The sequence below is a fragment of the Anastrepha ludens genome, chromosome 4, assembly GCF_028408465.1.
Source record: "Anastrepha ludens isolate Willacy chromosome 4, idAnaLude1.1, whole genome shotgun sequence".
Taxonomy (NCBI): Eukaryota; Metazoa; Arthropoda; class Insecta; order Diptera; family Tephritidae; genus Anastrepha; species Anastrepha ludens.
This window is the reverse complement of record NC_071500.1, coordinates 94359590-94373125: the sequence shown is the minus strand read 5'-3', so window position 1 is coordinate 94373125 and position 13536 is coordinate 94359590. Positions and strand designations below refer to the sequence as shown.

At 34.9% G+C, this 13536-nt stretch overlaps 1 protein-coding gene across 4 annotated transcripts in view; it reads right to left on the bottom strand.

Annotated features, from left to right (window-relative positions):
• Positions 1-13536, bottom strand: part of LOC128860236 (Ig-like and fibronectin type-III domain-containing protein 2) — a 187396-nt gene that overhangs the window by 91999 nt on the left and 81861 nt on the right. For 3 of the 4 annotated variants that reach the window (XM_054097619.1, XM_054097621.1, XM_054097618.1), the window contains exons 2-4: positions 521-615; positions 207-392; positions 11-142 (exon numbers count right to left, since the gene is read on the bottom strand). In XM_054097619.1, the coding sequence (XP_053953594.1) occupies positions 11-142; positions 207-392; positions 521-602 (400 nt within the window). In that variant the 5' untranslated portion in view covers positions 603-615. The remainder of the gene's footprint in view (positions 1-10; positions 143-206; positions 393-520; positions 616-13536) is intronic. The other variant, XM_054097620.1, reaches the window with a different exon arrangement.

Sequence of the window (13536 nt, the reverse complement as noted above, 5' to 3'; positions counted from 1 at the left end):
TTAAACTTACCTGTGAGGATGTGTATACTACGCAGCACCGGCTCTGAATTCAGCTCACATATATAACTACCTGAATCATCAGTGGTGAGTCGCTTTACAAGCAGCACCCACACCTCACCACCGGACTCGAGTCCTTTGGGATCTGTACAAAAAAATATGTATGCATAATATTATAAATATCATTTTGTTGCCATTGTAATATGTACCCCTTTTCCACTCACTCTCGTCATGCAACACGCTAATGCGTGTGTCGCTTGTCACTCTCACCATACCGGCTGTGAGTATTTCGTCGGATTTCTTCCATATCACAGTGTGATTGGCGCGATTCTCTGACACTACACACGTAAGTAAGGCGTCTTTGCCCTCGTAGATCAGTGATGGTCCACCAGTTGCTGGGGATGTCAAGAATTTTTTATTAGAATTTTTTTATTTAGAATATTTTATTAGAATTTATATAGAATTTAAAAATGCGGGAATAGTTTCTGTGTTCAAGTATTACGTAGTTTATGTGTTTACTCACCAATTGGTACCCCGGAATTAACAGTTGAAAAAAAGCATGTTGATGTTGTTAGTACCACCAGCAGCCTAAACATTATTTCCATTAATAACGATCACCTGCAAAAACAAAAAAGAAAATGAGCTTCTTTGCATTTTATATTGTACACTTAGGGCTATTTTTACATGCAAACGGGATATGGGAGACCGGAAAAATTAATATTACTAAAAATTATGTGGCAGGAAAACTAATAATTTGAAATCTTTTCTTCCGTCTATTTTGAAAGGTCACGAGCTCTATTTGAGCTAGATTGTTAACACTAAACAGCAATATCAAAAAACCAAAACAAGCCAAAAACAGTTCGTTACGTATATACCTGCTGCCTAGTGTATTAAGGGGGCCTGGTGGTTTAGAAATTTCAAAATATCGATTTTCTTTTTTCAATATTTCGAAAGTGTGGTATCTTAAGAATATATTGTGAAATTTCCATGCGAAAATTCCTAATATTATAAAGGGTTTTCCAATAATGGAGTTATTTTGATATTCAAAGAAAAATGCTATTTTTTAATATAAGGGTTCGGATGTTTATTTCATTATAAAGAAGAAGGTATGCCGTTAATAGTGGAAAATAACATCAGGCAAATGACCACCACGACCACGCTTACAGGACAATAATCTTTTGATGAAATTTTCCATAACGGAATTGCAAAGTGGCTGCCCTATATCCTCGATAGCCTCACGAATTCCACCTTTGAGGCCTTGAATCGGCCCTGGGCTGTGGGCGCAGATCTTCTCTTTTACGTGACCCCAAAGAAAAAAATCACAAGGTGTTAAGTCACAAGATCTTGGCGGCCAATTGTGATCACCTCTTTGAGAGATAACACGGTCCGGAAATTTTTCCCGTAAAAGATCAATGGTTTCGTTGCTTGTGTGGCACGTAACGCCATCTTGTTGAAAATAAACGTTGTCCAGATCAATACCTCCAATTCCGGTTATAGAAAATCATTAATCATCTCTCGATGATCTCAGGCTATTCAAAATAACACCTGTTATTGGAAACCCCTTTAGCTTCTATAGCCCAATAACTAGGTAGAGAGTGGTCCGCGCGCTCCTGAACCTCACACTTTAAACTCATTTATCTCGAAACGACTTTATATTTAACTCGACGATGATTATTCTGCATGTGGTTCAAGCAGCTCACAACTTCTGGGATTAGCCCAAGTATCCTCTTGGCAACTTTAGAACACCCATTCGAGAGCAAGCTAATGTGAGAAGGCAAAGCATCCCAGGATAGCTGGTTGTGGGCTGGGTTTGGAACCCGGCACGTAAAAATTCCCCCCTCAATGAAAACACGAACAATGCCTCGGATAAGAAACTCTTAGTGTTACACCGCTAAAAACAACTTTACGAGAATAAGCCGGTATCAACTCGATCGATTCAATAAACAATCCATTAGAGCACGAAAAGGTCGTTGCTACAACCTGGTTAAGAGTACCTAATACATATTAATTTCTTAAATCGACTTCTAAAAAGCTGATCTTACTTCATAGCGAGTTTTTAGTATAACTCTGGTAGCTCTCGTCCAGTTTTCTATAAAAAAGGATTGTTAATTAATGAAGAATCTAATATCTAATCTATCTAAATAACTTATTTATGCAGAATTTCTTAAAACTTGTATTCCCTCAATTTCCAAAGCAAAATAAAAATTCGAATACGTCTCGGTTTTCCAAGGCGAATCTATTAAAGGTGGGGTTGGTAAATCAGCTGATTTTTTTTTCTTTCGCTGTGTTCATGTGGCTGTCAGCTCAGAATGACACAAGTCGAATTGATTATTTGTTTGCTAGTTTCGCAATACTTTGCTTTGACAGTCAGACGTACGGAACATTGTTGTTGGTCTAATGACACCCACCTTTAATGAATGCGCCTTGCGTTTTTCAATACAGAGCTCGTACAAAAATGACAGTAAAATCAAAATCTTTTTGGTCAGCAAATGGTTCGGTTTGCAAAATAAAAATTCCTCTAAAGTTCATACAACTGTGTTTGAAAATTAATTCGTTACAAAGTGCTGCTATCTGTTCCACTTGATCTATTTTACATCATCTCAATATCCCGCTCCTGCCACGCTTAACATCTATGACAACAAAAATCAATGGGGTGTGAACACCATAAATTGTGGGAAAAACTTGGGCTCAAGTGCCGGCATTGCTAGTTTTATTAGGATTGCCGGAAAGTTTCAGTTAATTTTTGGTTTGGGAAACAAAACTAATTTAGTACACAGATGGTTCTTTAATACCAGAACTTATTTTTGCTACTTCCACCAGTTTAATTAGGCTAAGCCCCCACTCGACCAAAACCCCCACTAGTCCCTAACTTTGTTATCCTAAAAGCAATCACGCACTTATATAATTTTCGAAACACTTTTGAAGTACTTTTTATGACCACTCACACACTCATGAGCTGGCTACCATCAGGCCATAGTGACAGTATAAACAAGCTCATAAAAATATAATAGCATAACAAGTGCGGAAGGAGTAAAAGTGAAAATAATGGGATGTTAAAATGGAGTGAACAAAAAACCGAGCACTTGACACGTGCCACGCAACCTTACATAAATACAATACTTACATCCATGCATACATATTATAATCTGTAAGTGGATAAGCAATTACACACACATATAAGCATTTATCTTGTAAAATCCTTTTACTTTTTGCCCAAGCCTCAAAGCATTACACTCCACATACACAAATACGAGTGGCTATAACTCAACTAACCTCAGTACCAGCAACTAATCCCTTAAGCAGCCTAATGAGTAGGAAAATTGCCACAATGCAGCAGGGGAGAGAAGAAACTTAAAAAAGATGAAAAATGTAAAAGAATGAAAAAAAAAATTATTCCACTCTTATAATGGAAAAATCTGCTTTGGATAGATAACGAATGTTGGCATAGTGAAAGGCGAAAGGCAAAACGGTGAGGACTTTTGCGGAGGAATTAATGCAAAAGTGTTGAAAAAGAGGTATGGAAAAATGGTAAATTAAAAAGCGGTGAAGAAACGCGGTAAGTGAATTGAAAGATAAAAGAAAGCATATATATTAGTTTGTGGAAAAAGAAAACCCCAATCTGATGTAATAAATAGAAAACATACAAAAAAAATTGCGTAAGAGCTTTTAATTTGTGTGAACAACATGCACACATATACACTCTAGGCCATCGTCAACAAGTGAGTTGGGTGGTGGCTACAACTATCTCATATCATCTACCAAGATAACGTGAAACTCATCATTTCTAGGAACTAATTTAATGGATGGAGCGGCAGGCTAATCACCTACCCTGTCAGAAATCAAAATAGATTAACAAAACCAACGCAAGATTGAGTATTGTCTAGGCCCTATGCTCCCGAAAGGAGTGAACGGGGGGAAAAAACGTATAATACTTAAAAATCGAACCGTTGGAATGCAACTATTCTCTCAAATAGAGATTAAGTTTAGCATAACTTAACTTAGGTTGCCGTGGTTGTCACTCTCCATAAGAGTGAAGAGGAGCACACGAAGGCCTGGACGCTCATTGCGAACCGTTAGTTTGAGCTCAAATTACCGCTTTAATACCCAATGTGGTGCAACCACTTGTCTCTCTAGCAAACGATGAACTGCTTTGAATGGCTGTGGATGGCTGCAGGTGCTAAATCTGCCACACATCTACAAAAGTTAGAATCTAGACAGTGATGTCGCATTGTGGCACAAAAGAGATCGGCACAGTAGCAGAGGAAATGTTTAACGCTCTCCACCTGCTTCATGTTCTTGCAGCTGCAACAGGTGCTCATTAGAGCGAAACCAGATACGTTCCCATTATGCAGTGCTCATTGATGATATCAATCGCTGCACTAACAGAAGGCCCATCTAGATAAATGAGAGAGCTATGCTCATTCTATCAGAGCCAGACCTGTGTTCTGAGCTCCGTAGTCCATCCAATGTTGCCTTGCGCTTTGTAGAATGATCAAATCCAAAGCGCGATCAGATCCAGAGCTTGCTTTAGGATAAAAGGATACCTACAGATTGGGCATAAATAACTGATTTTAGATCAATTATCCTCTTTCCGGGAACGTATGTGCATCTAGGGACTTAAACAGCGTTCATGGTGCACCGCTCATTTAGAGCAGTTTTACGCTCGATTGCTTTAAACTGAAGTTATCTCTGCGTGCAGTTCTGACTTTACTGCAAAAATCTGCGTAGTTTCGGTATTCCGCTTCATTGCACTGAACCAAAAAATTGAAAAACAATGAGCAGAGGTTGGAAACTTTTACTTCCCCTAAATAAAATTGAGACAGAAACTTTCAGGTTGGCGAAGCACGTAGCTAGGGTTCAGAGCCCATTGTTGGAAGCTTGTTGTATTGGAAAATAATTCGGATCGGTCAAATTTGCCCAAAGCTTGCCTAGCACCTAGTTGCCCTGTCTGAATACTCTCAGTCAAATTTGTACAACTGCCTCAATTTTCGTCTGATTTTCTTGAAATTTTTACACAAATCTATGGAAGCATCAGCCTTTTTAAATACATATGTAAAAAAGTAAACAAAAGGGTTGAAAACGAAGCTCGGTCAAATTTGCACAAAGCCTCCTCACCTCAGCGAAATGTAGCCTTCGTTCGTACAGAATATGCTTTTTGTTGTTATAACAGCATAAAGAGTGAACATAAATTTTTGGGGGATGCTGCTGAAGTGTTAGTCATGGGCCGGATAAAAATCCGAGTCCTTGCGGAAACGTAAAAATGAGTCTCGCGTAGAGTGTTTCGTCTTTGTTGGAAGCAGTTGTCCTACAAAAGCATTTTTTCCCCAATAAAAGTCTAAATAGAAATTGGTGAGCTTTCAATGAAATCGTTCATGGCCTGTTTGTAATGCATGAAGTCAAAGGAAGTTATATATATGGCACGCTTTATAGTTCGCGTGATATCACAGATATCAACTCGAGTTGTTTGTTGTTGTTTGTGTATGTAAGAGTGGCGCTATTCGCAAGTGACATTCACGTGGTAGGCGTTCAAGAAATTGTTCATTGTCCTCGTTACTTGGCATGTCCTAATCTATCCTTCAACCTAAACCCTAAACCTATCCTAACCTTACATACCTGACCTATCTTGATCACTTTGGGAACCCGTGTAAGTGGCTTATGATAGTTTTACAAGCTGGCACGAAGTTTTGTAGATTGCAGTACCATCACAATCATACCTGCTAGCAACTAATAAGAGGTTTGCTGCGTAAATTGTATTAAACAATAAGACAAACTTTGGCAGCACTTAATCGCGCATTGTATTTGCTAGCTCTCTAACTTCGTCCTCTAGATCATCCTCGTAGTCCTCGTAGATCATCCTCGCTTAATTTTGAGGCTTCATCTGATCGCGTGTTAATTTTAACCAGTAGAAGTTAAAAATTTTCATTGACTTTTTTTCTTGTTTCAATTTCAATTTCAATTGACCATGCGAAAATGCATCTAAATTTTTTGCTAACAAAAAACGAAAGCCACCAACACATCATAAGAATGCTCGTCTAGTAAAAAGCCGTAAGCAATCCACAGTTGGCCCCCAGAATCAAATCAACGCAGTGTCAGCATGCAACAGTCAACTTTTACCGCCGCCACCCTTTCATCCTCTTTCCTCGAAAATCCTTTGTAAAGTCCGCCATCACTACCACAATTTCCCCCAGTGGCACGGCAAACATTTCACCACGCAATTGCTTGGAGTTACATTCTATACCACTGCCCTGCGCACATCTATGCGTAAGTGTGCGTGTGGTTGTGTATGTAAAATGCCTCTAGCGCAAAAGTCTCCACTGCGGCAACGCATTGTGTCAGTGAATGCTGCCAGTTAGCATCCATTTCAGCGAGACGCCCAATTTTGGTAGCCAAACACCAATTTGCAAAGTACGCCCGCAACTGATTGTTGGCTGCCAACTGCCAGCTTAAGTTGCATTGCAACATATGTAGCCATATGCACCGGCACGTCTACTGTTCGTACTGTAGTTGCATTGTATTGCATGTTGTTACGTTCTTATGCAAGCGTCTAGCATTCGCTTCTACATCTTTAATTTTGTTGTAAAATTATGCAATAAAAAATTGTTAAAGTTAAAAAAATGATAAAAAAAAGCACTTTCTCCAGGTTTAATCAAATAAAAATCACAACTAACTAGTTTGAATAATTTCTTGTTGTATATCATTTGAAAGGTCTGACAATATCATTTTCAAAACATATAAAATATTGAAAGTCGGTGAAAAAATTACTGAGATATCCGTAGATTACCGCGCAAAGTCTGAAAAAACGGTTTTTTATAAATAAATAAAAATTGGAGGGTACAAAAAATATAACAAAAATATTTGTATGCATTATTCGACCATATAAACAACCTACAGTGTGTAATTTATCAGGTGTATTTCGTTTTTTTTTTTTTGTAGCACAGTGTAATCGGTCGTAAGGTGGTTTTTAGTTTCGAGAATGAAATCAAAATAAAAGCGTTGGGAAAACGAGATTTCGTCTTTTAATTGCCAGATAGTTTCGTAGCATTAAAGATCACAAATAGTTGTAAATATGTGGCTGCTATGGTAGAGTAGAAGACATATCAGACTGCAGCACAACTTTCGATTACTTTTTCAAGCACTTCAAACCGCACATAAAGGCCATGAAGCATGTTGAAAATTTCATAGTGGGACTCCATTAAGTTGTTGAGTTATAGTCAAGAAGAGGTAAGATATTGCTGTCGCGAAGCGCTAGCAAACGTACTCATATATTAAATCCGTTTGGAAATCGATCGCGGCATTCATAGGTACATTAGTTAGCCGATACATAGAATTTTTCACCAGTTCGCTGTGCGTTATGCGGTTATGAAAATCACATTAGGTACTATATTTTCAGTAATTACTCAGCATAGTCTCACCTCTCTGAGGGGACGGCTTATTTCAAATGATAAAATACTTTTTTTTTCAAATATTTAGGAGAAATGAAAGCAAAGAAAAAAAGAATTAAACATTTTTTCCTTTTCTTTTTCAAATATTTGGAACAAAAAAAAAAAAAAAAGAATTTTCTAAAACAAATTTCTCTTGAAAAAACGTGTCTTATAAATTAAATATTTTTCTTAAATTTTTCTCTTACAAAATTTTTCTTTTTCATTTTCAAATATTTGGACCAAAAAGAAAAAGAAATTTTTTTTCCAAAATTCTGTAAAAAAAAATTATATTTAAAAAAAAAATTTTCTTAAAAATTAAAAACTTTTCTTAAAATTTTTTCTTACAATTTTTTTTTTCTTTTTGGACCAAAACAAAAACGAAATGTTTCTTCTAAAATTTTCTAAAAAAAAATGTCTCTTATAAATTGAAAATTTTTCTCTTACAAAATTTTTCCTTTTCTTTTTCAAATATTTTGACCAAAAAAAAACACAAATTTTTTTTCTAAAATTTTCTAAAAAATATTTTATCTAAAAAAAAATTCTTAAAAATTCAAAATTTTACTCAAAATTGTTTCTTACAAAATTTTTCTTTTTGTTTTTCAAATATTTGAACAAAAACAATAAAAAGAAAAGTTTTTTCTAAAATTTTCTAAAGAAACTTTCTCTTGAAAAAAAATTTTCTTGTAAATTAAAGATTTTTCTGAAATTTTTTTCTTACAAAATGTTTTTTTTTTTAATATTTGGACCAAAAAAAAAAGTATTTTTTCTAAAATTTTTTAAAAAACATTTTATCTTAAAAAGAAATTTTCTTAAATATTTTTCTTAAAATTTTTTCTTCTCTTTTAGGAAGAAAAACTATGTGTCAAAAATTACACCAAAGTGGAAGATCTCACTCAAAGTAGAGTAACGAGAGCTCCCAATAAAGTAGAAAGTAAGGAAAGGGGAACGAACGAGAAAGAAACAGAAACATTTTTAATTTTTAAGAAAACTTAAATTTATTAAAATGTTTCTTAAATATTAAAATATTTCTAAAAAATTTAAAATTTTTCTTAAAAAAGGTTCAAATATTTCGACCAAAAAAAAACTTTTTTTTTTCTTAAAAACATTTCTCTTAAAATTTTTACTTAAAATTTTTCCTTAAAATTTTTTTCTCACAAAACTATTTTTTTACTATATATTACCCTAAAAATTTATTAAAATGTAAAAACCCAAAAAACCTTTTAAAACCGTACGTACCACAATTTTCAATATTGAATAATTTATTTACAAAGTTATTGCATTTTTTTCAAAATAGACCAGTTTTCAGAAAAATTTAAGATCATGTCCAAAATATTTGGATTACCTGAATGGAATCACTCGGACATTAAAATTAATGTAAAAGAAACACCCGATCGGATTTTTACTGACGCAAAATAAAAAAATTGTGCAACTGGCGAACTCACAACTAAAACAAAGTCCATAATTGTGCTGAATTTGGAAAGCAAGAGAAATATTGAAATATTTTAGCTCTATAGATCTCAGCCGTTGCTGGAGGCTGGCACAATAAAAATTAATAAATAATTGGCGCAAACACTTCTATTAGGGGTTTGGACAAGATTCTTCTCCTATTTCGTCCCCTTAGTATAACAATAGCCTATGTGCTCATAGGCTATTATTTTTTTATTGAATTTTTGGATTCTCCATCGTCGATTTTATATGTGGTCAAAATTTTGTCAAATTCTAGTTCCACAAAGTGGGTCAAAACGTCAGTGAAAAAATAATAAATATTTACAGACATAACGAGATTTGAGTGAGAGCTACTTTCGACAAAAAGTTTGAAATTCATTTTCTCAAAACATCAAAAAATTTATAGGCTATTTTAATACTAAGGGGGCGATTTGTGGTTCGCGTCTTGGTGTTTTTTCACAAATAGAGGGACCCAGAAATTCAAGCCGACTCCAATTGGCAAATAGATTTTTATGAGGAGCTTTTTCATGGCAGAAATACACTCGGAGGTTTGTCATTGCCTGTCGTGCGACAACCGCTATTAGAAAAAAAACTGTTTCTATCATTTTCGCTGTTTCGTGCTCGGAGATTAAACCCTACGCACTCCTGAATGGTAGTTATGCACTAAACCATACGGCTACTGCTACCGCCATTTCCCGCAGTCTAACTATCTCTATTGGTAGATCGAATCGTGAGTAAAACAACCGGACGTTAAACACTTTTTCAATCAAAGCTTTGATACGATTTTCAGGATTTATAAAGATTAAAGTGGGTTTTCATTCCATAGTTTTTGACCTATTTAAATTGGATTGAAATTTTCTTAATGGTTAAATGAGTAGCTCTTTTGAAGTCGATTTCTTTTTCTAACCATTATTGCACTTATTTGTTTTTATTTTTTCCTGCTCTTGTATTGCAAAACAAACCTCATTTGATGGCACGCTGACATTAGTTGCACGCAGCACTAACTCGCATTACCAATCTCATCAGCGTTGTTTGCAACACTGCTTACACTCCCACATCACAGCAATATTTCGTTGTTGTTGTAGTAGTAATTTCGCAAGTTTTTTTTTGTACTTGGCTATAGACACAAGTTTGATAACGTTTTTGCACAAGAACAGCCACCGAAATAGCAGAGTTTTGCGAACACGAAAACAACCAAAGTTAGACTCATTCACAGGCGTTTATGTATGTGTGGATATTTTCTATTTATTTGCGGTTTGATATCAACGCCTTTTGGCATCGCTACTCGTACACAGTAACTTTCACATTTTATATTAATTAAAATTCCGTAATGTGAACTATTTCGCGCGCAAACAAACTTAGAAGCGCGCACACATACACACACAACCAAGCGGATGCGCGCAAAGTACAGAGTGAGATGTAATCACCACATGTGGTCGGTGATATGTGGCATGTGGCATGTGGTGTGCGGCACATGTATGGCGTAGAAGGATGAGCGGAGCTTACACGGCGCTGGCGGTTAAGTGCAAATATGAAAGATTGTGTGGCATACGTTTGCTGACAATGAGAAATTTTGGAATTTTGCTGACAGCGCAAGTACTAACACATACATACGCATACATTGGCAAACAACAACACACGCACATTCAGAGCTAGAAGGTAATGAAATATTCATATTCATATTGCACAAGTCAAGCTGACAGTGAACAACAAAAATGGAAGCAAGCTTGTGGCATGCTGCAAATGTAGAAGGGATAATAGCTTTTTTGTGCTTATTGATGTACGAGTACTTGCCTTCACTTGGATGTATATGTGTGGCAAACCTGGAAACTACTTTTGTGGTAATACGCAAAAGCGTCAGCTGAAGGAGAAGGTGCTTTAATTACCATGTTACTGCTAACTATCATCACATGGAAAATAATATCTTCCAGTACTACGAGCACTCCTAATCAGATCAAGTACCATAGCCTAGTTTAAGGTGCACTGCCATAAACATAGTTGCGTTACCAAAATAATTTCCGAATTTCTATGGCAAACTTTGACTTGGCTGCACCGCACCTTTGCCGTCATTAGTCTTTCTTCTCCCACAGTAATTAGCTGCATAATTACCAACATTATTATCTGCTCATAAGCTCGCTTCTCACTCCGTTTTATCACAACTACATCTTTCCTTTTTTACTTACAGATTTATTAACTAGTAATGATTTTAAAATTAAGTGCCGAGCTAACACTTGAACTAGCGGCACTTCACATACAAACAGTTTGCAAGTTATGCCCCACAGCTCCGTGGCATGCCGGTTTGTTGTTCTGAATTTGGAAATTTCTGCAATGTTTTGCATCAAAGTTTTGCACAAATTTTTCTTGGCATTTACCTAAGATGGTTGTTCAGTACTCAGTCCATTGCAATGGCAGTGCCCACCCCCTTTTTTCATCTCGGTTAAACTTTCTAGCTGCATAGCGCAATGTCTTATATGAATGCACACGATTTCGAGAAGTTTGGTAGATTTCAAAACTTTAGCATAAAAACTCATATACTATAAAAATTATCGCAGATTTAACTGAAACGGAATAGATTTATAAAGTGCGAGAAAGCTAAATAAAATAGACCAAAATTTCATTAAATGGATTGAGTAGAAATGAAATTAAATGAAATGGAATGGAAGATAATGAAATTTAATAAAAATTCTGGAAGGAAGCAAAATGAAAATCAAGTCAAATTTAATGGAAATAACTTGAATTGAAGGAATTGGATCGAAATAAAATGGAAAACGAGTAAAACAAAAACAAAAAACGGTCTAGGTGGAAATGAAAAATGAAACAAAACGAAATTAAATTGAAACTTAAATTGAAATAAAAGTTTCATTTATAAGTGAAATTAGAATTGAAGCGAAATTGATATCGAAATGAAAATGAAATGCCATCCGATATTAAAATTAAAATAAATTGAATTGAATTCATTACTGATGTTGAAACTTAATTTATAATTGAAATTCAAATTGAAATTGAAATAATAACAAAACATAAAATTGAAATTGAGACGGAAATTGAATGGAACCTAAAATTAAAATTGGCGGCCGCGTGATTACCATTCGGAATTCACAGAGAGGTCGTTGGTTCGAATCTCGGTGAAAGCAAAATTTATAAAAACATTTTTCTAATAGCGGTCGCCCCTCGGCAGGCAATGGCAAACCTCCGAGTGTATTCCTGCCATGAAAAAGCTCCTCATAAAAATATCTGCCGTTCGGAGTCGGCTTGAAACTGTAGGTCCCTCCATTTGTAGAACAACATCAAAACGCACACCACAAATAGGAGGAGGAGCTCGGCCAAACACCTAACAGAAGTGTACGCGCCAATTATTTATTTATTTTTAAAATTAAAATTAAAATAAATTGAAACAAAAACTTATAAACTCAATGCAAATTGATATCGAAATTAAAATTTAAGTGAAACAGAAATTGAAACTCAAATTGAATTTTGACCATAAATTTAAATTGAAACTGAAACAAGAATTAAAATTCAAATTAAAGTTGAAATTAAAACTGAAATTCAATTTATTACAGAAATTGAAATTGAAATGCAAACTGAAATTAAAATTAAAATAATTTGAAACTGAGAATTGAGTTTATAATTGAAATACGAACTCAAATTTAATTTATAACTATAATTTATGTTATATTCAAGTTCAAATTGAATTTAATTGAAATGAAACTGAAATTAAAATTGAAATTGACACCGAAATTGAAACTGAAATGCTAAACTGAATTTCAAACCCAAATTAAATTTATAACTAAATTTAAATAGAAACTCAAATTGAAATCAAAATTAAACTGAAATTAAAATTGAAATCGAATTTATAACAGAAATTGAATTGAAATTATTTATAACTGATAAAATGAAACTAAATGCAGTAAAATTATTTTCAAATAAAGAGGTAGGTTTTATCTTTTATCTTTCTAAAGAGTTGGTTTAAACAGCTAACGCACGTTTCGTGTTTTGTTTCACTGTCAAACATCTTCAGTTTGGTCTATAATTTAACCATGAATTGTCTTACAAACGAGAACCGTTTGCAAATCATTGAATTTTATAATAAAAATGCATGTTCTGTTAAGAAAGTTTAAGATCCACTTCTTTATCGAAAAATTGTGTTCAGCGACGGAGCTCATTTTTGGATCAGAATTGCAAGAGCTACCAATGTATCCAGAAAAGGTCACAGTTTGGTGCGGTTTATGGGCTGGACTTATCAAAGGACCGTACTTCTTCAAAGACGCTGCGAATCGTAACGTAATTGTGAATGGTGAGGGCTACCGTGATATCCAACTTTTTTTTGCCCAAAATGCAAGAGCTTGATTTGCATGACATGTGGTTTCAGCAAGACGGTGCCACATGCCACACAGCACGCGGGAAAATGGACTTGTTGAGAGGCGAGTTCGGTGAACATTTTATTTCACGTTCGGGACCTGTCAATTGGCCACCCAGATCGTGCGATATAACGACTTTAGATTATTTTTTGTGGGCCTATGTTAAAGCTCATGTCTATTCAGACAAGCCTGCTTAAAACATTAACTTATATGGTCTGTACTATCGATTTAAATAAAAATTTCATGCATTTTTCTGCATTTTACGTGTGTTTTTTTTTTGAAAAACTTTCCTATAGCTCTTAAAAAATCTCCCT